We start from the raw sequence: 26,141 nt of genomic DNA on the forward strand, positions 1-26,141 counted from the left end.
TTCAAATTGTTCTTAATAGAGTTCCATTTTATCCATTTTTATTATTATGGATGAAATGTTATACATAGAATACTAAGAAAGAATCTGGTATGAAATCCCAGGTCCAAACCTTTAAAAATGGACTCAGAGAGGAAAGGGGAGTTTGAGCTATTTGAGGGATGATAGAACCATTTTTCTGAATCAGTAAAACATAGCATTCAGAGAGGGATTTGTGCTTTCATTTCCTGCATTTTACCCACCAATTCCATAAGCAAATATTTCTACACAAGGGCTAAGCGTCAGATATGTTTCAGCAATGCATCGGCCATGTGATTCTTTGTGGCAGAAATACCCCAGAAGAAGAGCAGCAAACTATTGAGACTGAAGAGAAGCAGAGCAAAATGTCTCACAGTGAACACTGTGAAGATACAACAAACAAGCAGGATGTCACATACTCAAAGATAAAGATGTGTAAATCTCCATGGAAACACCGGGCACCTACAGCCAAGCAGAACCCTGTAGAGCTAAGCGAAGAGCATGTACAATATGCAGAGCTGACATGCCACAGAACACCTCAGCCCTGGCCCAGGAAACAAGCTGTCAGAAGAAAAAGACAAGGTACAGTGTTGTGTCCTTTCTACAACTGAAAAATCTTGACACTGGGGTTTAGATGAGGGCTCTTGATAGTTGTCACAACTGTTTTAGTTGTCAATATGACACAACACAGAATCCCCTGGAAAGAGTCTTGCTAGGGGACTATCTAAATCAGTTTGGCCTGTGACCATGTCTATAGTGGAAGTCTCCATGCTTCAACTGATGTAGGAAGACTGCCTGCAAGTGGGAGGCACCATTCTGGAGCTCCGGGCTCCGAACAACATAGATGCAGTAAAAGTTCGGTGAGCACTAAGCAAGAGGGTGTTAATTATTCTCTGTTCTTGACTGTGCATGTGACCAGCTTAACTCCTGCTGATGTCACTGCTCTACAGGACTGACTGCCAACGGGAATTGTAAATTTAACAGGGTATTTTATCATGGCAATAGAAATAGAATGAAAGGAGGGTAAATATCACTATTCTAAATTGGTCACAGTATGTCAATCATGTCTTGTTAAGATACGCTCCTTCCCCTTAGTTACTCTACAACACTGCAGTAGAATAACTTATGTGTTAGTACATTTCTCTCATGTATCACGGAAGCAGTTTCTAAAAGAATTTTATTGTGTTTGAGAACCATATACATATTTGTATGCTGCTTTTAAATATTCCATTTTATTTCATTTTTTCCTTTGTTTCCATTTGTATGAAACATTGTTTTATAATATAGCCTAGATGGCCCTTGAACACTAAGGTTTCCTTAGCCTCTTGCTTTAGCCTTCCAACATGGTTGAGTTACATGTGTGAACTACAATGGCGGGCTTCATTCCTTGCTTTCTTGAAAATAAGTATTGATACCAACTTTACTCAGTTCAGTCTATATCAGTCACAATGGACCTACTCTTAACATGTAGTGGACCAAAGAGATGAAGGAGAAATAACCTCTGTGTTAAAAAAAAATCATACTTTAGTGTCACAGGAATGACAGATTGTAGCAAAGTAACTTTCATAATATGTTGAAGGTAAAAAATTGTGATATTTAACCAGATAACAGACTGAAATGAATTGGTTAGATGTAATTTATAAAATTACTTTCTTTTTTCTTATTTTTATAGACATGTGAGGATGGGAAGAAAAAGAGAGAGGATGAGTGGAAATAGATATGTAGAGAGGAGAGTATATGCACACAGCTCAAGGCTGTCTTTTTGCACCTTACTTTGAAGCAGGTTCTCCTTAGTTTTTGCAGCTTCCTCATGGCTAACCAGCCTATGAGCTTCCAGTTGCCAATCCTGTGTCCACTTCTCCTGGTAACAGGGACAGATGTGTATGAACACCACTAGGATAACAGGTATCAATGCAGGTATGAATACAGACTCATACCACAGGCTTTATTCATGGGTGCTAAGGATAAAACTCAGCTTACCAGGTTTGTACTGAAGGTCCCCTCTGGGTCCATTACAAAATATTTCAATGTTTCCCCAAGTGATTAGTCATTATTAAATGTTTCCAGTTTTAGAAAGGTATTCGTCACAGACCCTGGAAAAGCCAGATGACACATCGTCTTTGAACCTCTCTTAGTAGCAGACAAGGAGAAGTTTTCCTCGTGAAAACCGGAGTTAAGAAAATGATTACTCCAAAGGTGAAAGGAGAAAGAACACCAACCCAAATTTTCATAGCCAAATTAATTAAAGCATTTTCTTTTTTTTAATGTACACATGCTCCCTCACTCTAAGGTGGGGTTCGAAATGTCAGCATTGGATGTGAAGAGATCAAGGTTTGTATAGCTGGGGGGGGGGGGGGTAGGGATTCCATATGAAGAATTTGGCATTCAGAATAGGCAGTTTTACAAGAGCAGCACCTAAGTCTACAAGCCTAAAGCACTTCTGAAAAATAAATAGGAATGCAAAATGGATATAACAAACTAAGTGTGACAACAGGTACTCAAAACAAAGTTGTCATATGTGGTCAAATAATATTTTGATAAACAATAAAACTAGAACTGTGGGATGTTTGTAAACAAATATTTCATACAGATACATGATTGCCATCTGGAACAGGCAGTATATAACCATTTCTAGGTAAGGTTACAGGTGGGGCATAGTGCAATCTTTGAGACTCAAAGGTTTAAACATAAACAGGAATAAACCTAGTTTGTCTTTTCTGTATAAGGGCTCTTAAGCCTAAGATGGAAGTTGTTCTCCAGTTCTCCACTCCCCACTTGTCTTTTATGCCACTGTAAAATTCTTGATAAGGTCTTAGCAACCTTTATGTGGGAAAAAGTAAATTTTGCAATGCAGAAGAAGTATTGCTCACTTATAAATTATTCCTGTTTGGCTAGGATAAATAAAACAAATATTGAAAGTCAGTATATTCTTGGTATGACAATAGGTATTTCCAGTAGGATTCCATTAATCTAATATTCCAGCCCTTTGTTGGAAACAAGGGGTGACATATTATTCTCTGCAAGTGCTTGTTGCTCAAATTAGGCTCCCTTTGTGAGGACACAAAAATACTTCAATATTAGCCAAAGGCCAGAAGGAGATAACAATAATGGGGTATTCATAAGAAGCAGTTTGTTTGCTAACCCAGCTGCAAAGACACAGGCAGTGATATCAACTGGATCCGTTGAGATCAACTTTAAGCAAGTTCAGGGATTTCCGGTTTTGTAGGACTACTGGGGCTGGCAATGTGTAAATCACCTTTGGGACACTTGGTAGTCTGTAACAGATTTCTCAATAGTATCTACCAGCTGAGTGGAATTCTGCCAAGACAGACACAGGATAGGATCAGAAGTGCTGGGGTCCAGCCTGGACAGGGTTAGAAACCTGAAGGAGAATGTGTGGAAGAGATGAAGAAAGAATTTTGATCATGAAGTGATGCTCACACACTCTGGCACTGAAATAATTCAGGACACGTTCACTTATACCTCTGCTTTGTTTCAGAGCTGAAATGGATTTACATTCATTTTCTCATTTACAACCTCTTTTAAGCACTTCCTACATTTAATAATAATGTACACACTGTTATGCTTCCTTTCCTTCTTCTGTTCAAACCTTGTGGTTTCCTGTTAACTGATAAGGTGTATCCAAAAAGAGAAATCACAGCTTAAGAAAGCAGTTAATATATAACTCAGCAAATTGATACCTAACCAAGTGACCATGGTTGGCAGCAGTTATAGTGCAGACAGAGGTTAGATTACAGAAAAAGGAAATTATCCTCATCAGGAGATGTAATTCCTTTAGTGCCCAGAGCTCTCAACAAATTAATAACCTGAACCTGTTTCTCGTCTTTGCTTGGTTCACCTCTGAATTTTCCCATTAAATCTTAGATCCAATGATCCAGCGAGATCTTTCTAACCTTTTGATAACCAACTAACTGCTGTTTGGAACAGGTTGGTGGACAAATTGTTAGAACTAAGTTCTCATGGGAAGAGAATAGCAAATATTAGCTGATGCACCCAGATCAGGGCATTGTGTTGACTCAACCACATCACCCTTATTAACAAACGGAGGAGTAGTGATCTATTGTGTTCCTATGATCCTCAGAGACTAACAAGAATGGATCATACAGTCTGAGACCTCATTTTATGATTCTTGGGAAATGTCTGTCATGAACAAAGTGAATGTAAAAATTTCCAGTAGCAAAGCCAAGAATGAAATGCAAGGCAAAAGTAAAGCAAGCATTCTCTCACAAAGAGCCAGGGGATTCTGCATGATGATCCCCACAGGTACTTGCCTTGTGGGGATCCAACTCCTCAGGCCTTGACATAAGAACAGTTTACGTTACACTTACCCTCCTTTCTCAGAAGAGGCTTGGTCACCACCACAGAAGTTAAAGTACTTAAATAAAACTTTCATATTTGGAACTTCTTCTTTCAGAATAAGCAGTAGGCAGGGGAGCTTAGTCTGTTTATGAATAGGAGTACTAATCTGAAGTCCATCGAACCTGTGAGACGTTGAGCAAAGTCTTAGGATATTCTTAACTCCCTGAAGTCCACATTACTATTGTTTCCGAATTTATGTTGCAGGAAAAGCTGCCCTCCATGTAGCTGTAAAACAGCTGGAGTAGATTCATGCCTTTGAGTAATATCAAAAGCTAGGGTATTCGGTTCAAAGTATAAAAAACATTTTTCTCTGTCCAGAGGCCTGGCTGGACATATAGATAAAACAGAAATATTTTAACATGATCTTTAAGGTTATGTTAAAAGACAAGCAGAGGCAATTTAAAATCTTGAACTTGTGACTAAAATAGTAGTTACTGAATTACCAGCTTATCTGTACTTTATTGATTAGTGTTAATTAAAACTGAGTTTTGAAATCTTAGAATAGCAATAACATAGACTAATTTTTATTTATAGACCTCCAGCCATTTCCTTTGATCCTAAGAAATTACTTACACTTTTTTTATGTTCAAATGTTTATAATCTAAATTAATTTTAGACCTCTGTAAATCATATAAAACTTAAACTCTTTTATCAAAATTCTTATCATTGGAGATACGTAGTGGGCTGATTACTAAGAACAGTCCTTTCAAAGCAAGTTTCTTACCCTTGCCAATGAGGCAAAGCTGTCTGTGAGTTTACTCTTATCATCAGGTAACCTAATATCTCCCGAAAATAAGGGCTGGTTTTTATAAGTGAAATTCATTGAATCAGCAGCTGATGCTAAACTGGGAAAGATACTGACCTTATTTGTATGGAGCAGAATATAACAGTCAACCCAAAAGAGTCCAACATCTGTGCAGGGTGCTAACAGTTGGCAGGGCATGAGCAGTTCAGCCCGGTAGTTAGTATTAGCACAATCTTTGTGAAGTCATTAAGTCCTGTCCATATTCCTTAACAATCTTATGGTTGACTCTAGGAATGGTGGTCTCTATCTGCCATAGTAAACTTTCCCATTAAACATTTCACATGCCATGTTTAACAGATCTCAGGAAAGTTTTGAGGGATATTAAGTATGCTTGATTTTAAATAAAAATCCCTGGCTTTTTGTTACTTGTTCTAGGTTTCTGAAACATACAGGTGGTTAAGTAAAGTTAGTCTTTGTAAAGAAATTACATTTTTAAGGAATATGTTAATTGATAGAATGACTATTAATCTGTATGCCTTAATTATCTTTAACAGTTTACAAGTTAGTAGCTTTTACAAGATTCATATATTCTACAGTTTTATTCTTACTAAGCTTAGCTTTAAAACTTATAGTTCTTCAATTGAAGCATTTTTAGTATCAAAATAAAACTTTAAATAATAAACACTGTTCATATGGAAACCAACAATTTTATTTTCCTAGTCCTTTCATAGTGCACCATTACAGAATATCAGTTTGTTTGCTTGTTGTTTTGCATTAACCTCTTTTTATTTTATATTTTTATTTTTTACTTACTCACTTTACATTCTGCTCACTACCCCCTCCTTGGTCACCCCTATCAAAATACTTCCCCCATCACCCCTCCCCTTCTCTAAACACCCTGCATATCCCCCACTAAGGCACTTCAAGTTTCCACGAGGCTACACACGTCTCCCTCTGAAACCAAACAAGTCAGGCCAGCAAAAAGAGTAAATTCCACAAACAGGGAATAGCTTTGGGGACAGTCTCCACTAGAGTTTCTTTTGACCCACATGAAGAATAGCTGCTGCATATGTGTGGGAAGATCTAGGTCCAGCCTTTGTATGATCTTTAGTTGGTGGTTTACTCTCTGAGAACCCCAAGGGCTCCAAGGTTAGTTGATTCTGTTGGCCTTCTTGTGGAGTTCCTATCCCCTTAGGGGCTGCAATCCTTCCTTCTGTGCTTCCATAACAGTCCTCAAGCTCCATCCACTGTTCGGCTGTTGGTACCTGAATCTGTCTGGGTGAGCTGGTGATTGGAGACTCTCAGAGGACAGCCATGCTATACTTCTTCCTGTCTGCAAGCACAGCAGAGTATCACTAATAGTGTCAGGGATTGATGCTTCCCATGAGATGGGGCTTAAGTTGGGCCCATTATTGGTTAGTTATTCACTCAGTCTTTGCTCCATCCCATGTCCCTGCATTTCTTATAGACAAGAAATGTTGGATTGTAGGCCTGATGTGGAGAAGTGCTAATGCTAATTCTTGATATCAGGAGAAAAAGACTATCAACTCAAATCATTATGGCCAAATTTATTAAAGCAACCAATTAGTTAAGACAAACTTATTTATACATGTAAGCAGGTTACCTCCCCATAAGTAAGAATTTGAGAGTTCGACATTATATGTGAGAAAATTAAATATTTATAGTTTAGGAATAGGGGCCCCCAAACGAGAGATCTGGCAGGCGAAATAGATGGGGTTACAGAAACATAAGATAATCACACACATTGGTGCTAAAGGTCTCCTGAAACAAAGACATGGTTGCAAGGTGGATATAAAAAGGAAATCATACCAATAGGTATTCATAACAAGGTAATTATTGGTGGTCATATCACCTTTAGACACAATGTTAGAATTACAAGATGGTTATATAAAAAAGAAAAACCTTTTGAAATACAAAAGTAACATTCCTAGAACAGGAGACACAAAACCATTTATACTTAAGGTTACAGGTAAGGGCTAACCAAATCCTGAGGAAACAGAGGTTTAATCATAAACAGGAATGAACCTAGTTTTTCTTTACTATAGGATGGATTTTAAACCTAGGTTGGAGATAGACTATGCCTTCCTGGAACTTAAAAATTCAGTCATTGTTACACTTTCTTTCTTTTTCCAGGTCCCAGATCAACAGTATGGAGAGTGGTAACCTGCATGCTTGGAGCCTTGTGTGTGGGCCTGTTGACAACCACGGGCATCTTACTTCCAAAATGTAAGCAATTATGCAACTACTTCACTGTGTAGCAGTTGTGTTTTCAGTAATGTGATGATAGCCTGACTCCATTTCATAGCATCCATGTGATCATAGCTCAAACACTACTAATTCCTGCCAAAAATTATACTCTAGTATTTTCTAGTCAAGAAGAGCAGCCCAGAAAAATGTCACTTTATCCTCTTCCATGTCCTAAGGAGAATGGTAAGTATTAATCCTCAGGATGTTGGTGAGTGTTAACTCTCAGGATGAAGTGAGTGGTCACTCTGAAAATGTTGGGCATTATTTACTCTCTAGAGTTCAATTCCAAGACTTATCATTGTTGTGGTAAATAATCTTCCTATTTACACAAACTTTAACCAAACATGATAGCCAGAAATAATGTTGTTCACTTAGTCTTTATGAGAAAAGAACTCACATGGCTTAAAACTAAGAAAGAGATTCTGAAAAGCAAAATTCCCAGAGAATGCAAATATATGTGTTTGTCTTAATTGTCTTGTATTTATTAGAAGAAAAATGCAAATCAAATATGTAGACTAGCAAATATGAATTGTGCATGTTACTGTTGTTTGAAAATAAAGATCAGCCCTTCCTGTCCAAAGGTTGCTGGGAGCTCAGGAGAGCAGCAATAGTCTTCTTCATGAGTCAACTTCTTCAGCCAATTGTATACCCCTGGAAAGGCCCCCAGAACTCTCACAGCACAGAAGACCCTGCTTCCTGGGAGCACACACTGCCTGCCCAAGGTCAGACCCAGCTAAGCTGCAACAGCACTGGGCTCTACTATTGGAACTCGCAACCTGCCCAGAGATACAAACATGCAAGAAAAATCTCCCTGTGGAGACCATGGGCCCACAGAACCATAAGAGAGATAAGATCCAGTAAGAGACAACAAGATCACCTAGCACCACCTATAATAAAATGGCAAGAGGCAAGCACACATCTCTAAGAAATAGAAACCAAGACAACCTGGCACTCCAAATAGTGGATATCCCAACTCACAATAAAAATCCAGGACACAATGTGAAGACCAAACTTAAGGATAATAGGTATAGAAGAAAGTGAATATTCCCAAATGAAAGGGCCAGTATCTTCAACAAAATTATAGAAGAAAACTTTCCTAACCTAAAAAAAGAGCTGACCATGAACATACAAGAAGCCCACAGAACCCCAAATAAACTGGACCAGAAAAGAAATTCTTCCCAATACATAAAGGCCAAAACAGAAAATGCTTAAAACAAAGAAAGAATACTAAAAGAAGAGAGAAGAAACATGTAACATATTAAGGCAGACTGATCAGAATTATACCAAACTTTTCAAAAGAGACTATGAAAGCTAAAGGATCCTGGACTGACAGCATATAAACCCTAAGGGAACATAAGTTCCAGCCCAGGTTACTATATCCAGCAAAACTCTCTATGACTGTAGATGAGGAAATCAAGCTATTCCAGAACAAAAACAAATATACCCAATATCTGTTCACAAACCAGCCCTACAAAGGTTAATAGTTGTAAAACTCTGCCACAAAGATGAAAACTTCACCATAGGAAAATCAAAAAAACTAATCCTCTTGCAACAAACACCAAAGAATAAAAACACACAAACATATCTCTATCTCTAACAACAAAGATAGCAGCAAAAAACAATCACTGTTTCCTAATATTCCTTAATATCAATGGACATAATTCTCCAATAGAAAGACATAGACTATCAGACTGGATATGTAAACAGGAACTAATTTTGCTGCATACATGAAACTCATTTCAGCAACAAAAACAAGCACTACCTCAAAGTAAAAGGTTAAAAAATATTTTTCCAAGCAAATGTCTCCAAGAAAAAAGCTGGAGTAACCATCCTAATATAGAATAAAATAGACTTTCAAACAAAAGTCATCAAAAAAAAAAAAAAAAGAAAGATACTTTTTACTCATCAAAGGCAAAATCTACCAAAATGAAGTCTCAATCCTGAGCATCTATGCTCCAAAAACAAGAGCATCCACATTTATTAAAAAAAAAAAAAAAAAAAAAAAAAAAAAAAAAAAAAACTCTACTAAAGCTCAGAGCACATATTACACTATACACAAGAATAGAGGAAGACTTCAATACCCCACCCTCATCAATGGATAGATGATGAACACAGAAACTGAACAGAGACACAGTGAAGCTAACAGAAGTTACAAACCAAAAGGATTTAGCAGACACCTAAAGAATACTTCATCCTAAAACAAAAGAATATACATTCTTTTTAGGATCTCATGGCACCTTCTCCAAAACTGACCACGTAGTCAGTCACAGAACAGACCTCAACAGATACAAGAATATTGAAATAACCCAATGCATTCTATCAGATCACCATGGACTAAGGCTAGTCTTCAAGAATAACAAAAAATAATTCCACTCACACATGAAAGCTAAACAATGCTCTACACAAGGATAGCTTGGTCAAGGAAGAAATAAAAAAATAAATCAAAGACATTTTAGAATTTAAGAAAAATGAAGGCAGAACATATCCAAATGTATGGAATACAATGAAAATAGTGCTAAGAGAAAAACTTATAACTTGAGTGACTCCAAAAAAAAACTGGAGAGAGCATAAACTAACAGCTTGACAGTATAACAGAAAGCTCTATAACAAGAAGAAGATGGCAGAAAAATGATCAAACTCAGAGCTGAAATCAAACAAATAGACACAAAAAGAACTATACAAAGAATCAACAAAACCTAAACCTGGTTCTTTGAGAAAGTCACAAAGATTTATAACCCTTATTGAGACTAACCAGATGGTATACAGAGAAAGAATCCAAATTGAAAAAATAGAAATGAAAGAATAGACATAACAACAGAAACTGAGGAAATTATCAGATCCTACTAAAAAGCCTAGACTTGACAAAACGGGAAAATCTAGAGGAAATGTGAAATGTGAAATTTTCTAGACAGATACCTGAAATTAAAGTTAAGTGAGGATCAGATAAACCAACTGAACACACCTATAACCCTTAAAGAAATAGAAGCAGTCATCAGAAACCTCCCAATCAAAAAAAGCCCAGGACCTGATGAGTTTAGTGAAGATATCTATCAGACCTTCATTGAAGACATAATACAATATAGAATCAGAGGAAATACTACCCAACACATTCTTTGACACCACAATTATGCTCATTCCTAAACCACACAATCACACTACAAAGAGAGAGAACTTTAGACCAATTTCCCTCTTGAACATTGATGCAAAAATACTCAATAAAATTTTTGCAAACTTAATCCAATAACACATTGAAATGACCATTCACCATGATCAAGTAGGCTTCTTCATTCCAGGGATGCAAGGATGGTTCAATATATGGAAATCCATCAATGTCATCCACTGTATAAACAAACTCAAAAAAAATCACATGATTATCTCGTAGAAGCTGAAAAAGCATTTGACAAAATTCAACACCCATTCTTGTTAAAAGTCTTGGAAATGTCAGGTATTTCAGGCTCATACTTAAACATAGTAAAAGCAATATACAGCAAAACAATCACCAATAACAAACTAAATGGTGAGAAACTGAAGCAATCCGACTAAAATTAGAGACTAAGCAAGTCTGTCCACTTTCTCCTTACCTATTCACTATAGTCCTGGAAGTACTAGCTGGAGCAATCAGACAAAAAAATGAGTTCAATGGGATACAAATTGGAAAGGAAGAAGTCAAAATATCACTATTTGCAGATGATATGATAATATACTTTAGTGAGCCCAAAAATTCTAACAGGGTACTTTTACATCTGATAAACACCTTCAGCAAAGTGGCTGGATAACAAATTAACTCAAAGAAATGAGTAGCCTTCCTTTTCTCAAAGGACAAACAGGCTGATAAGGAAATTAGAGAAATGGCACCCTTCACAATAGTCACAAAGCATATAAAATAACTTGATGTAACCCTAACTAAGCAGGTGAAGGGTCTGTGTGACAAAAACTTCAAATCTCTGAAGAAGGAAGAAGACCTCAGAAGATGGGAAGATCTTCCATGCTCATGGTTTGGAAGGATCAACATTATAAAAATGGCCATCTTGCCTAAGGCAAACTACAAATTAAATGCAATCCCCATCAAAATTTCATCTAAGTTCTTCATAGAGTTATGAAGAACAATTTGCAAGTTCATTTGGAATAATAAAAATCTCAGCATAGCAAAAGCCATTCTCAACAATAAAAAAATAAAATAAAACTTCTGAGGGAATAATCATCCCTGACCTCAAGCTGTCTTACTAATCAATTGTTATTTTAAAAAAACTGCTAGGTATTGGTACAGAGACAGGCAGGTAGACCAATGAAAGAAAATTGAAGGCAAAGAAGTGAACCCCCATACTTATAGTCACTTCATCTTCGTCAAAGTAGCTAAAAACATTCAATGGAAAAAGAATAGCCTCTTCAAAAATGATGCTGTTTCAACTGGTAGCCTTATTTAAAATAGCCACAAGCTGGAAAGGTTCCAGATGTCTTTCAACAGAGGAATGGCTACAGAAATTGTGGTACATATACACAGAGTAGTACTACTCAGCTATTAAAAACTGAGTGATGTAACCCAGTCACAAAAGAACACTTATGGTATGTACTCACTTATAATCATATAGTAGCCCCCTCCCCCAACAAATAAAAAAGCTTATACTACCCAAGAACCCATCCAAAGAACTCATGAAACTCAAAAAGAAGGAGGACCAGAATACAAATGCCTCAGTTTTCCTTAGAAGGGAGAACAAAACAGAGGATTAAATAGAATGTCAAATGGAGGAACAGGGATTGAAGAAAAGATCTACAGAGATCGCCTCACGTGGAAAACCACCCCATATGCAGCCACCAAACCCAAGCACTATTGCTGATTCCAAGAAATGTTTACTGGCAGGAACCAGATGTGGATATCTCCTCAGAGGCTCTCCAAGAGTCCTATAGATACAGATGAGGATGCTTGCAACTAAACATCACACTGAATATGGGACCCCAGTGAAAGAGTTAGAGAAAAGACTGAAATAGCTGCATGATTTGAAACCTCATGGAAAGAACATCATCATCCAGCCAAGGCACTGAGGTGGAGAGGGTAGTTGGGAGAGGGAGCACCTTCATGGAAGCAAGTTGATGGGGAGGAGGAAGGGGAGTGGGGAATGGAAGAGTAAAACATTTAAAATGTAAACACAAAGAATATCCAATATGAAACAAAAATAAAAAACAAAAAATAAGAAATATTAGGGGAATAAAAAGTAATCCTATGAAATATGTACTTATCCAGTACCAAGCATGATGAGCCTATGTATAGAGAGCAGTCCTGGAACGCATTCTCAGGAATTCTACATTTGCATATATGAACAAGGGGAAAGAAAGCCATGGACACAAACAACTGTATGCAGAGATTTCTAAACAGTTAATCATAAAAGCTTTTACTGGGATGATGATTGACAAGTGTGATGGCTATGTCAATGTGACATCATCTAGAATTAACTACAACCCAAGCGCTAGTTATAACTCTGAGAGGTTTTGCTCAATTAAATCATTTGAAATAGGAGAGCACAACTTTAATATAGATATTTTGAGGTGAGATTATCTATATTTAATCTGGCCATGACTTCTGGTGGTATCCCAGATATGAAATAAGGGAACTTTTGCTTTTTGCATGCTTCCTTGAACTCTCAATGGCAAGTCCTTTGCTTCATTAGAGCTGTCAAGTATTTGTTTTCATAAAACCAAAGGTTATCTTGCTCATCTGATTTTACCCCTTTGCATGAATTTCTAGATGGATCTCTATTATTACATTTTGGAGAATTTTAGACATAAGTACTGTATTTATACTATTTTCAATCTTCTGTCTCCCTCTTGCAACTTCTCAATGTCCCCCAATCACCCATAAATTCATATTTCTTCTTTAACTGCTATTATTATTTCAGGCTACTGCTATGTACATGTGTTTAAAGCTGATCATCTGAGTTTGAACAGGCTGTCAGGGGTCCATCTCTAGTGAAGAATGAAATCTCTCCCTCTCCCTCTCCCTCTCCCTCTCCCTCTCCCTCTCCCTCTTCCTCTCCTCTTCCTCCTTCTCCCCCTTCTCCTCTTCTTTCCTCCCTCCCTTCCTCCCCCCAGCCACTGATTTCCTCTAGCTCTTCATAAATGAGTAGGTCCTTGAGAAGTTCCACCCACCCATGTTGACATGACAATTGGTGCTATCTTCATGTGGGTATTATTTAGGCCAGCAAATTATTGAAAATTCATAGCCACAGCATGTTTGTTATGGCTAGAAGAAAGCACATTACACCAGGTGTCTTGGTCCTCTGCTTCTTACAATGTTTTTTTTTTTTTTAAGTTTTAAAAATAATTTAATATTTAAGTGAATTTTTGTTTTAAAACTGGATATTTTCTTTACTTACATTTCAAATGTTATCCCATTTTCTGTTTTCCTCTCTGGAATCTCCCTATACCATCCTCCCTCCCCCTGCCTCAATGAGAGTGTTCCCCTAACTACTTACTCCCTCCTAGCCCTGGATTTCACATCACTTGGATATTGAACCTCCACACGGCCAAGGGCCTCTGTTCTCATTGATGCCTGATAAGCCCAACCTCTGCTACATATGCTTCTGCAGTTTTGGGTCCCCCCATCTGTACTGTTTGGTTGATGGTTTAATTTCAGGAAGCTCTGGGAGTTTGGTTTGTTGATTTTGTTGTTCTTCCTGTGGGGTTGAAAACCCTCTCATCTCCTTCACTCCTTTTTTCTAACTCTTCCATTGGGGACTCCTTTCTCAGTCCAATGGTTGGTTGAGAGCATTAGACTCTGTTTATCTCAGGCTCTGACAGAGCTTCTCAGAAGACAACTATATCAGGCCCCTTTCAGCATGTATGTCTTGGCATCAACAGGGTTTGTTGAGTATATATAGAATGGGTTCCATGGTGGGGCAATCTCTGGGTGGCCTTCCCTTCAGTCTCTTTTCCACCCCTTGTCTCTGTATTTCCTCCTGGGAATATTGTGTTCCCTCTTTTAGGAAGAACTGAAGCATCCACTCTTTGGTCTTACAACTTCTTGAACACCACATATTCTGTGGATTGTATCTTGGACATTCTGAGATTTTGGGCTAATATGCACTTCTCAGTGAGTACATACCATGTGTGTTCTTTTATGATTGGGTTACTTCACTCAGGATGATATTTTCTAGATTCATCCATTTATCTAAGAATTTCAAGGTGTCATTGTTTTTAATAGCTGAATAGAGCTCTTCATTGTGTAAATGTACCACAGCTTCTGTATTCATTCCTCTGTTGATGGACATCTAGGTTCTTTTCAACTTCTGGCTGTTACAAAAAAAAAAAAGGCTGCTATGAACATAGTGTAGTACATGTCTCTGTTATATGTTGGAGCATCTTTTGGGTATATGCCTGGGAGTGGTATAGCTGGGTCCTCAGATAGTACTATATTCAACTTTCTAAGAAGCCACCAGACTGATTTTCAGAATGGTTGTACCAGCTTGCAATCCCACCAAAAATGGAGGAGTGTTCTTTCTCCACATCCTCAACCATATTTGCTGTCACTTGAGTTTTGGTTCTTAGCCATTTTACTGGTGTGTGGTTGAATCTCAGGGATGTTTAGATTTGCATTTCCCTGATGAATAAAGATGTCAAACATTTCTTTAAATGCTTCTCCATATTATGAGATCTTCTTTCACTTCTTTCTCGTGGCCCTTCTACTACAATTTTCCCTGGGCCATATAAGTAATATAGTGTAGATATGTCAGATTGTTGGGACATCCCACCACTACTTGTGTTCTGAAAATTTTTCAGTTGTAAAACTCTAAAAGTCTCTATCTGCTGCAAGATTGTGGGTATAAGGATAAGCATTTAGAACACTGCTGAAAATTATGTGGGGTTAAGAATATGGCAGTAGCAGGCACTAGATTAAAGTTCTTGACTTCTTCAGCCACATATAGTTGGCTAGCCTACTGGCATAAGTTTCTAACTTTCGTTCTACTCCATTAGCCTCAAGCTCAGTAAATGTTTTCTTAAAATGATCCTTGCTGCCTTGGGGAAACTGTATAAAACAACAACTACAGATAAAGAATACAAATAAATCAGCAATAAAAAAAAGTCACACTGCAAAGTCATATGGAAAAATCTGGTAAACTAAGATTCTCAGGAAAAATATGTATGCGAAACATTCTAAGAAGTTGAATAAAGTATTTTGAATGTTATGGTTCAGTAGAGTTAGAATGTTAAAGATGCAGAACCAAATTATGTAGGATTCTCTTTAGTTGATTTTATTGTCTTCATTGTCTAATCCTTTGATGTAAAATCCATCCTGCTAGCTTGTGAACCTTTAGAGGATACCAATATTTTCTAAAATTCTCCACTGACATGTGCTATTCAGTACTGCACGACTCCATGTTTCTGAGCCAACATCACTCAAACGTGGAGAAGACATTTCTTTTTCCCTTTGTAATCAGAACTGGATTTCAACTACAGTATTTACATTCACTAGCAATTGCATATGAAACTGCTTTAATGACATATCATTTCAAACCTGGTAAGCTGACACTATGTCTAAAGTAGAAAATTTTTAAATTGAAAAAAATAAATAAAAAGAGAAATGTCTCTTGGTCTAATTGGGATGCACACACTTTTTCATTGGATATTCTTTGCATTTACATTTCAGATGCTGTGCCCTTTCCCACAATCCCATCCCTGCCCCCCATCCCATTGCCTCCAAGAAGGTGCTCCCTCTCCCAACCAGCCACTCCCACATCAGCACCTTGGCATTTCCCTACACTGGGAAAATAAGACTCCACTGGACCAAAGGCCTCTCCTCCCCTTGATGTCAGAGAATGCTATCCTCTGCTGCATATGCACCTGTAGCCATGGGTCTCTCTATGTGTGCTCATTGGTTGGTGTTTTAGTCCCTGGGATCTGTAGTGGGTTTGGTTAGTTGATAATTTTGTTCTTCCCATGGGGTTTCAGACTCTTTCAGCTCCTTCAGTCCTTTCTCTAGCTCCCTCATTGGGTCCCCGTGTTTAGTTCAATTGCTAGCTGAGATGTACAACTTAACCTATGATTCTATTAAAATGTTTCTTTTCATATTCAAAATATACTTTCAGTAATTCTCACAAATAAAATATTTGAAACTGATAGGATATTTACATAGTAGTCATTAAAAGGGTAGATGTGTATTTTATAGTAGGCATATTTAAAAAGAGTGATTGATATTTTATCTGTACTATCATAGAAAGTATTAGTGTTATTAATCCTAAACATATATTAAATATGTATGTAAATCTCTATAAAATAATTTTGAATGATAAGAATGATATTTCAATAAATTAACAAAATAAGAAATGTCATTTATACATTATAAATGCATACATGCTGCTATCACATAAAAACAGACAATTAAATGCCTTCATGATTATAAGAACAAGTGTTAGTAACTTAACCTTGAATAATTATAAATGTTACAAAAATGATGAATTCAAACTATATTTATTAAATAGTTATAATAATAATACTTAAATCTACTTATATATTTTAATTTATATATGATTAATATATAATTAATTAATACTATTTTAATTAATATTAAAAGTAACTTCAGATTTAAAATTGCTTTAGTGCCTATTCATCTACTTACACATCACTTAGCAACTTATATATGCAAACATCATATGACAAGGTTAATATTTAATCTTGCTTTTCTCACAGGAAGCAAATTATATTAGTTTGCATGGAAAAATTTAAATCAATAATTTGAAATCACTAATTGATGACAAATAAAATTGGCATAAATTACTCATCAGTTTTATACCTTCTTGGGTCTGAAGAATAGGACATGGGAAGGAAACTGGCTGAGCATCCTTGAACCTTGCATCAACCTGGACCCCAGCAAAGGCACTTGTGAAACTTTGCTCTCTATGTAGTAAGAGTGAATTGCACAAAAGCCTAGTTGTCATATTAATAAAGGGTCATTCTAGTGCTGAGCACCCATTTCACACATGTGCATTTCCTAGACTCCTGTGATGTTTGCTCACATGACTGGATTGCCTTTGGAAACAATTTCTACCATTTTTTTCGTGGAGCCAAAACTTGGGCAGAGAGTAAGTCTGCCTGTGAGGAACTGAATGCTCACCTTCTGGACATAGACTCCAAGGAAGAGCTGGTAGGTCACACATTCCTGATTTTCTGTCTTTTTGTAACTGGTGGCACTGGGAATACTGGCCATGAAGATCAAACTGAATGTTCTGGAGGTCACGTGATACTTGCTCATGGTGATTTAGTATTATCCTTGGTGAGAACAGAGGGAGGACTCTCAAGCATTCTAAGGATTAATGATACAAGAAAACCCCAGCAGGGAATGAGATTCAGCTGTCATGTTCTGTGCAGTAAGACCCAAACATTGCATTCAGTAAGGAAGGGGCATTTCATCCAGCATGGTAACTGTTTATTTTAACCCTAGCACTTGAAATGCTGAGACAGGAGGACCACCATGAACTTGAGACCAACTTGGATTACATAGTTAGTCTTTAGGCCAGCTTGGGATATGTAGATAAATTTTGTCTCAAATTTCAAATATACATACAAATTCAAAAAAAATTAAGAAGCAAAAAGAAATAAAAAATAATTTGGATTGTATATTTACTTTGGGTTAAGATTTTCTGTACTCAATAGGAAAATCTGTTAGTGTTTAAAATTAATGGATGGATTCTTCACAAAATGGATGGAACCACCAGGTTCAGGTGCTGGGACAGTGACATTAAATCACAACACACCCTGTAAGTAAAATATTTTGATAAAATGGGCTTTGCCAGGGGTAGTAGGGTTGCTGTACGTGTGTGCCCTGTCTCTGTGTTGCACAGAAGGAGCTTTTGCAATTAGGAAAGAACTCATGGTAGGTACAGTCAGTGGGCCATAACAGTAACTATTATCCTTAAGAAATCTCACATTGTAAACATTTGTCATTTTACTAAACAGGACTCCCTGGGGAAACTTATGCATCATTTAGAAAAATCTAGAGGAAAGACTCCCCATCTGTGGGTTGTTTCCTCTATCAAGAACTGAAGAACACTTTCACAGGGGACCATAGAACATATACATCAGATATTTACATTATAATTCACAACAATAGCAAATTTACAGTAATAAAGTAGCAACAAAATAATTTTAAGGGGTCAACCCCTTCATAAGTAGCTGTATTAAAGGTTCTCAATATTAGGTAAAAGGAGAACCACTGCTAAAGCCTCGTACCATTTGCTATCTACGTCTCAGACAGTGTTGGATTAGCTTGTGTCTGATGTTATTTATTAAACTTAGAGTTTTGTAATTATAGGTCATCACCATTCATGGATCTTTGATTTCTCCCTATAATCAGATGTTTTCATCCCTTTTCTCTTTTTACTTTTAGATAATTCATACTGTAAAATGAAAAAAAATGTGATCTCTAATTGCTACCTTATAATTTCTGATTTGTTTTTAAATTGTCTTTTGCCAGAATTAATGGTTCAGAAAAGAAGAATCATGGTTGTATTTATCTGCGTGAAAATCAATTCATTCCTGGTAACTGTTCATCTAAGAAACCATACACCTGTGAATTTAATATGACACCTATTTTTCCAGTGTAATGTTATTTAGTTATGAACATCAAAGTGTCTGTTCTTTTTTTTTTACTGAATTGAGAATTTGATTAAAATTTTTACCATTGATATTGTATTGAGAGTAATCTTATTAATGGTGATAACAGCTCTATCAAGATTTAAGTTGTTATTAATAAATTATATAAGCAATACCATTTGTGTTTAGTAACTTAGCAATAGACTTAAAGTGTTTAATGTATCATATATTAAGTGGGTTGTTGAAAAAGTTATTTGTGTATTTTCCATGGAATAAGCACTCCAGAGAGCATGCGGAGGTCACAGTTCAACTTGATGAAATTGATTTTCTTCTTCCACTTTTATGTGGATTCTAGGGTTCCCCAGGCTTGCATAAGTGTGCTTCCAACTGATCCATGCTACTGGCCTGTTTTTGTTTGTTTGTTTGTTTGTTTTGTGAATACGCATACACTATGTTGCTCAGCCTGGTCTGTACTAAAGAGCTTAAACTATTTTTGAGACTCAGCAGACCTAGTATGCACACCAGGGATACAGACCAACTCACCCAGTGTAATAACCTTTGGATATTGTTCAATAAGGCATACTGATGATTCTTCTTGAAACAGTGAGAACAGGTTTAATGGAAAACAAGAAATAACTAACACAACTTCAGTTGAATAGTTAAGAAGCTTCAAGTCCGGGGCTCACATACTGTGAAGGTGCTGAGGTTATGAGTACATACTGCTTTTTCAGAGGCTATAGATTCAATTCTCAACACCTACTCACCATCTCAAGCAGAATCTAACTCTAGTTCCAGTATACTGATCTGACATACTTGTCTCTTCTTCCTGGGCTCCTGCATGCACATGACACACATAAAAGCTCACATATTCACTTACAGATATATTGAAGCAACTACTATTATGTCACCTTCTACTGACTCCATTTTGTGCTTGCTTACACCATCTACTCTAGAAACACAATTGCATTCCCATGGTCCAGATGTATTAATCAGAATAACTGATGTATATGCCAATTTAAAATAAGCCAAATAACTGAAAAAGGTATGACTCAAAGATTGTCATACTGTATCTACAATTATTAGTATGTTCTTTCAGAAATTAAGGTTTCGAGGTAAATCTGATCCTCATCTAACACTGATGCAAGCTATGGTTCTTAACTTTGAAATACTGTGGCCCCATGTTTCAGTCTGAGAATATGTTGAGGCAGAAACCTACTCCTGGTCACCAGCTGAGTAATAACTTACATATTTTTATTTGGCTTAATCAGGAAGGTTTTATGTATCTTTCTTGTATGGATTAATACACTATAAAATACTAAGTAAGCCCTTCTGGTCTGAACCTGATCCCTGAGCAGACCTTAGACCCTGGTACCATACCCAATCCCAAAACACCCAGAGGAAGCTTGTCACCCAGGTGCACTAATACACCCAGGATCAGAGGATCATAGGAACACAGAATCACAAGAACACAGGTGTGCTAACAGGCCCAGGATGACAGAGTAAGCTTGAATTCCAAGAAATCAGATATGCCCAGGAGCACTGGAGCTCTGACAAACTCAAAGACATCTGTAGCTTGGTCACACTGAGACTCCAATATCTCAGAGGCAGTTTGACTCCCAGGAGCTCTGATACACTCAGAATTCCAGGATCATATGATACCAGAGTCACAGGATCACGGAGACAGCTGAACTCTGAGGAGTTATGACACAATCAGGATCTAAAGAAGAATAGCCTCCAGTCAGAGACAGCAAGGACAGGTAGCACTAGAGACAACCAGAGGGTGAGAGGAAAGCATACAAACATAAGCAACAGAAACTGTGGGTTTGAAGGGTCAAAGTTGGAAATGTGAGAGGTTGAGGTAATTCAAAGCCCAGAAGACAGGTAACTGTCAACCGGTAGGTGCTTTCTGACCTTCCTATTGGAAATCCACTTTGCCTCGATGCACCACAATGGGGCAGATGTACAAGGCTCTAAGCAAACCCCAAACCCCACATCCACAGGAGAGAGTGACTTAGACTCCAGCCAAATTAGCCACTCCCTAAGTCCCTCCCCTGCACACACATGTAGCATTAGAAAAACAACTATAGCCAATCTCAGAGGTAAACAAATGGGAATCAGGTGGTTGGATCTCCGGCTGTTTAAAAAGGACAAAACAAGTACGTGCATGCATGCAGGTAAAACAGCCATACACATAAAATGAATACATTTAAAACAACAAGACAGTTTTTTAAAACTTAGAACGTGAATAAGTCATTGTTCCAGCTCCCAGTTAGTAAGAAAGATAAAGGATGGATGATACCAAATAAAATAAATAAAATCCTAAAGTGGCTCGGAAAGATTTTTTTTTAACTTGTTCGATTATACAATTCTTAAAAGCTTAAATGTAATCATCCTGTAACTACCCTACCCTATCCCACTACTCACCTTCATTTCAAAATTATCAGCCTTTATGTTGAAAAGAAAATTTGTTAAAAAAATGTTTTGCACAGTTGTTTGTTTATCTTCCCTAAAGTAAGAAAATAATTGAAGTTCTTTGATGGCTATTTTTAAATTTTGACAAACATGTTGATTAAATCAACACTTCAATATTAAAGATGTCGAATCCTTTGAAATTTTCCATGCAATTGGACAGCTGAGGCAAAAAAAAAAAAAAAGACTGTGAATTCAAGGTTAGTCTTGGGATGCATTTTTAAAATATTATCATTGAAAATAAGCAAAGTTAAAAGTAGTATACGAGCATCATATTTCAGTAAATAAATAGGCATTAAGTATGTTTTCTCCATAAAAAAAAAAAAAAAAAAAAAAAAAAAAGGACAAAACAAAGGAGAGAAGGGTGTGAAAATAAAGACACACTTTGAAACCTTCTCCTTGGTCCTGACTCCTTTGTGGTCCTGATTCTTTCGTCCTCCATGAATATTTTATTTCAGAGCCTTATTGCAGGCTCTGCACTTTTCTAACAGGGAGGTAGGAGTTTATGGCTCTGGCCAGCAGGGATATAATCTCAGCACTCAGATGAGCATTGGCCTGCCAGAGTTTACAGGCCTGACAGCACCCCGCTGGGATTTGTTCCCATGCCTACCAGCCTGAACTCCTGTGGGCCAGGCAGAGCACAGGAGAAGCAGCCTTCCCTGGGACTAGCAGCATGGAACTACCTTCCCCAGGAGGAGTAAAATTGGGCCCCCAGATATAAGTACAACAAGAAACCAAGGCTACTTGGTGTCATCAGATCCTTGTTTTCAAACTATAGCAAATCCAGAATATCTAATAACCCCAAAATCAAGATTCATATTTAAAATCATATCTTGTGATGATGATAGAGAATTTGAGGGAGAACATGAATAACTCCTTTATAAAAATACAGGAGAACACTACAAAAAGGGAAAGGAATTAGAAAAAAAATCTAGGATCTAAAACGGAAATAGAAACATTAAGAAATCACAAAGGAGACATACCTAGAGATAGAAAAACTAGGAAAGATATCGGGAATTATAGATGTAAGCATCACCAACAGAATACAGTAGATAGAAAAAGGAATCTCAGAGGCAAAAGATAACATTGAAAACATTGATAAAACTGTCAAAGAAAATGCAAAATGTTCCTAACACAAAACATCCAGGAAATCCAGGACACAATGATATAAGAATAATAGGCATAGAAGGGAGCAAAGATTCCCAACATAGAGAACCAGAAAATATCTTCAATAAAATTATAAATAAAAACTCCCCTAACCTAAAGAAAGAGATGAACATGAACATACAAGAAGCTTACAGAACACCAAATAGATGGGAGCAGGAAATAAATTCTTCCTGTCACATAATAGTCAAAACACCAAATGCACAAAACAATGAAAGAATATTGAAAACAGTTAGGGAATAAGGTCAAGTAACATATAAAGACAGACCTATCAGAATTACACCAGACTTTTAAATAGAGTCAATGAAAGCTAGAAGATGCTGGATGTATGTAATTTAGACCCTAAGAGAATACAAATGCCAGGCAAGACTACTATTCCCAGAAAAACTTTCAATTACCATGGATGGTGAAAGGAAAATATCCAATGGTAAAAAATAAATTTATACAATATTTTTCCACAAATCCAGCCCTATGAAGAATAATAGATGGAAATCTCCAACACAGAGAGAGAAACTACACCAGAGAAAATGCAAAAAAAAATTAATCTTCTTGCAACAAACCCAAAAGAAAATATCCAGACAAATATAATTAAACCTCTAACAACAAAAATAACAGAAACCAACAATCACCATTTCTTAATATCTCTTAACATCAATTGACTCAATTCTGTGATTAAAAAAAGACATAGGCAAACAGACTGGATACATAAAGAGGACCCAGCATATTGATGCATACAGGAAACTCGTCTCAGTGAAAAGACAGGCACTACCTCAGAGTAAGAGGCTGGAAAACAATTTTCCAAGTAAATGGTCCCAAGAAACAAGCTTGTGCAGCCATACTAAAATCAAATAAAATTAACTTTCAACTAAAAGTTATCAATAAGATAAGGAAAGACACTTCATACTCATCAAAAAAAAAAAAAAAAAAAAAAATCTTCCAAGATGAACTCTCAATTCTGAACATCTATGCTACAAATGCAAGTGCACCATCATTCATAAAAGAAACTTTACTAAAGGTCAAAGCATGTATTGTATCACAAGCATTAATAGTGGGAGACCTTAATATTGATTTTTCATCAATGAATAGATCATGATAGCAGAAACTGAACACAGTGAATTTAACAGAAATTATGAAATAAATGGATTTGATACATATTTATAGGACATTCCATCTTTAAACCAAAGAACATACATTCTTCTCAGCAAATCATGGTACCTTCTCCAAAATTGACCATATAATCAGTCACACAACAGGCCTCAACAGATACAAGAAAATTAAAATAATCCCATGCATAATATCAGATCACCATGGACTAAGTCTGGTCTTCAATAACAACAAAAAGAACAGGAAGGCCACATACACATGGAAGTAGAACAATGCTCTACTCAATGACACCTTGGTCAAATTGTTGGGGGAAGAGAGACAGAGAGAGAGAGAGACAGAAAGAGAGAGACAAGCAGAGAGAGAGAAAGAGAGAGAGAGAGAGAGAGAGAGAGAGAGAGAGAGAGAGAGAGAGAGAGAGAGAGAAATTAAAGACATTTTAGAATTTAATGGAAATAAAGACACAACATCCCTAAACAGGAGAAAATAGCCTTCACAGGTTTCTCCTCTTATCAATGCCTCTTAACCCACCACAAATAGTACATTAAAGAGTACATGTTGTACATAACTGTGAGCTCAATTATGCTTTAGGTGTTGCTTTTGAATAGGATGTCTGCAAGGATCTTTAACTCATAGTGACTGGCCTCAAAAGCCTTCCTTTGAAAATTTAGTTAGAAAATTTCCAACTAAATTTAGTTGGAAATTCCCCCGACTAAATTCCCAATTTCTCTCATTCTGCATATGAAAAGAATAGAAAAAAGAATATTTTTTTTAATTCTCAAAAGTTAGGCAAATTCCATCTGCTTATGTACATACCAAACCAGTCCAGGACAGATGAGAGAGCCCCTGCCACTCCCAAGGCTAGGTTCCCCAAGTCCCACTCTAAGGCCTCCTACCTATTACCTTACCACCTGCCCAGTGGAAAGGCCCCTGCCTCCAATTTTGGCCGACCTCAGCTGCTGAGCTAGTTATGAAAAATAAAGTCCCCAATCTGGTCAGAGACTTCCTAGTAAATCAGAGATCAAGCAGGCTAGCAGAGAGCACAAATTCAGGTCACAAAGCCAAGAATACCAAAAAGTCAACAGAAACCAAGGAACAGAATTACCTATCCCCTCAAACAAAAGCAAAACCTCAAAAATCTGCACCTAGAACTATAATCACCATAATCATTCCAAACCCACATAATTAAATGCAGGTATAAAAACACAATCAGCAACAGTTGTGGCAATAGGGCACAACCGGACACCAGGTAGACTATGACAGCCAAGCCTGAATATTGCAGTGCTGGTGAGGCGCAAGGAAATGAACTTAAAACCAAGTTTATGAAGAGAGTAGAAGTCCTTAAAGAAGAAATGGATAAAAAATTCTTGAAGAAATCAAGGAAAAGACAAATAAAAAACTAGAAGTCCATAAATTCCATAAAGAATGCCAAAAATGCCAAGAAAACATACAAATAAACAAACAAACAAGCAAGTGAAGGAAACTGATTCCTATAATGGAAATAAAGGCAATAAAGAAAACACAGAGAGAAATCCACAAATGGAAATTTTAGGTAAGCAAATAGGAACCATAAAAGTAAGCATCACCAGTAGAATACAAGAGATGGAAGAAAGCATCTCAGAGTTTGATGATACATTAGAAGAAACAGATTCATATGTCAAAAAAAAAAAAAATGATGAATCTTAAAAAAAGAGTCTAACACAAAACTTCCAGGATATCTGAACATTATGAAAAGACTACCCTAAGGAAAATAGTAACAAGAGAAGAATCCCAACTTGGGAAACCAGAAAACATATTTAACTGTTCTAGACCAGCTCCACCTGCAAGTTTCAGATTCTGAGATGGAGAAGGCCCATCTGTGCAAAGTGGAGACAGTGACCATCTGCTGACTTCCAAACAAGTGGCCCCAAATCACTTGTCTTTTTGCCTTCATTTGTACAATCACAATAGTTCTCAACTTTGTATAACACCATTGGTTATCTAATCATAACATCATCATTATAAAAGGTCCATCTTCACAAAAAGGCCTCTTCCACTGAGTCAATCACCCCCTAACCTTATTTTCCACTACAAAGTGCAATTTAGCAAGCCAAAAATAAATGTTTAAGATATGACTTGTAAACATACCCAGCTGGTAGAAAATATAGTTACATAGTTATGCAAGGTGAGAGACAGATTATATATTGTGGGTATAAATCCAATCATCAAATAGTATTCCTCTGTCATAATATTTTTAAAATGTAGACAAGAGATGTGCTCATTGCACCAATCAACCTTTCCTAATAGGTACTTATCAATTTCTGATATTCCTGATACCATCTTTTCCAGAACCATTTTTAAGTCAGACATAGCTTCCCTATTTTCTAAGTCCCTGTTGACCAAACATATCCTTTCTCATTTTAATTTTCTGACAGAGAAC

General features: G+C 36.8%; 1 protein-coding gene across 1 annotated transcript; it reads left to right on the top strand.

Annotated features, from left to right (window-relative positions):
• Window positions 1-380: 380 nt before the first annotated feature.
• LOC308418406 (killer cell lectin-like receptor subfamily I member 1) lies at window positions 381-18,999 on the top strand (the record flags this gene model as incomplete). Its single annotated transcript, XM_080913758.1, has 6 exons — window positions 381-597; window positions 7,295-7,387; window positions 7,523-7,591; window positions 17,392-17,540; window positions 18,050-18,153; window positions 18,870-18,999. The coding sequence occupies 6 exons, from the start codon at window positions 381-383 to the stop codon at window positions 18,997-18,999; spliced, it is 762 nt and encodes a 253-aa protein (XP_080769884.1).
• Between the last annotated feature and the right edge of the window lie 7,142 nt (window positions 19,000-26,141).

This window comes from Micromys minutus (assembly GCF_963924665.1).
Source record: "Micromys minutus genome assembly, chromosome: 3".
Lineage (NCBI taxonomy): Eukaryota > Metazoa > Chordata > Mammalia > Rodentia > Muridae > Micromys > Micromys minutus.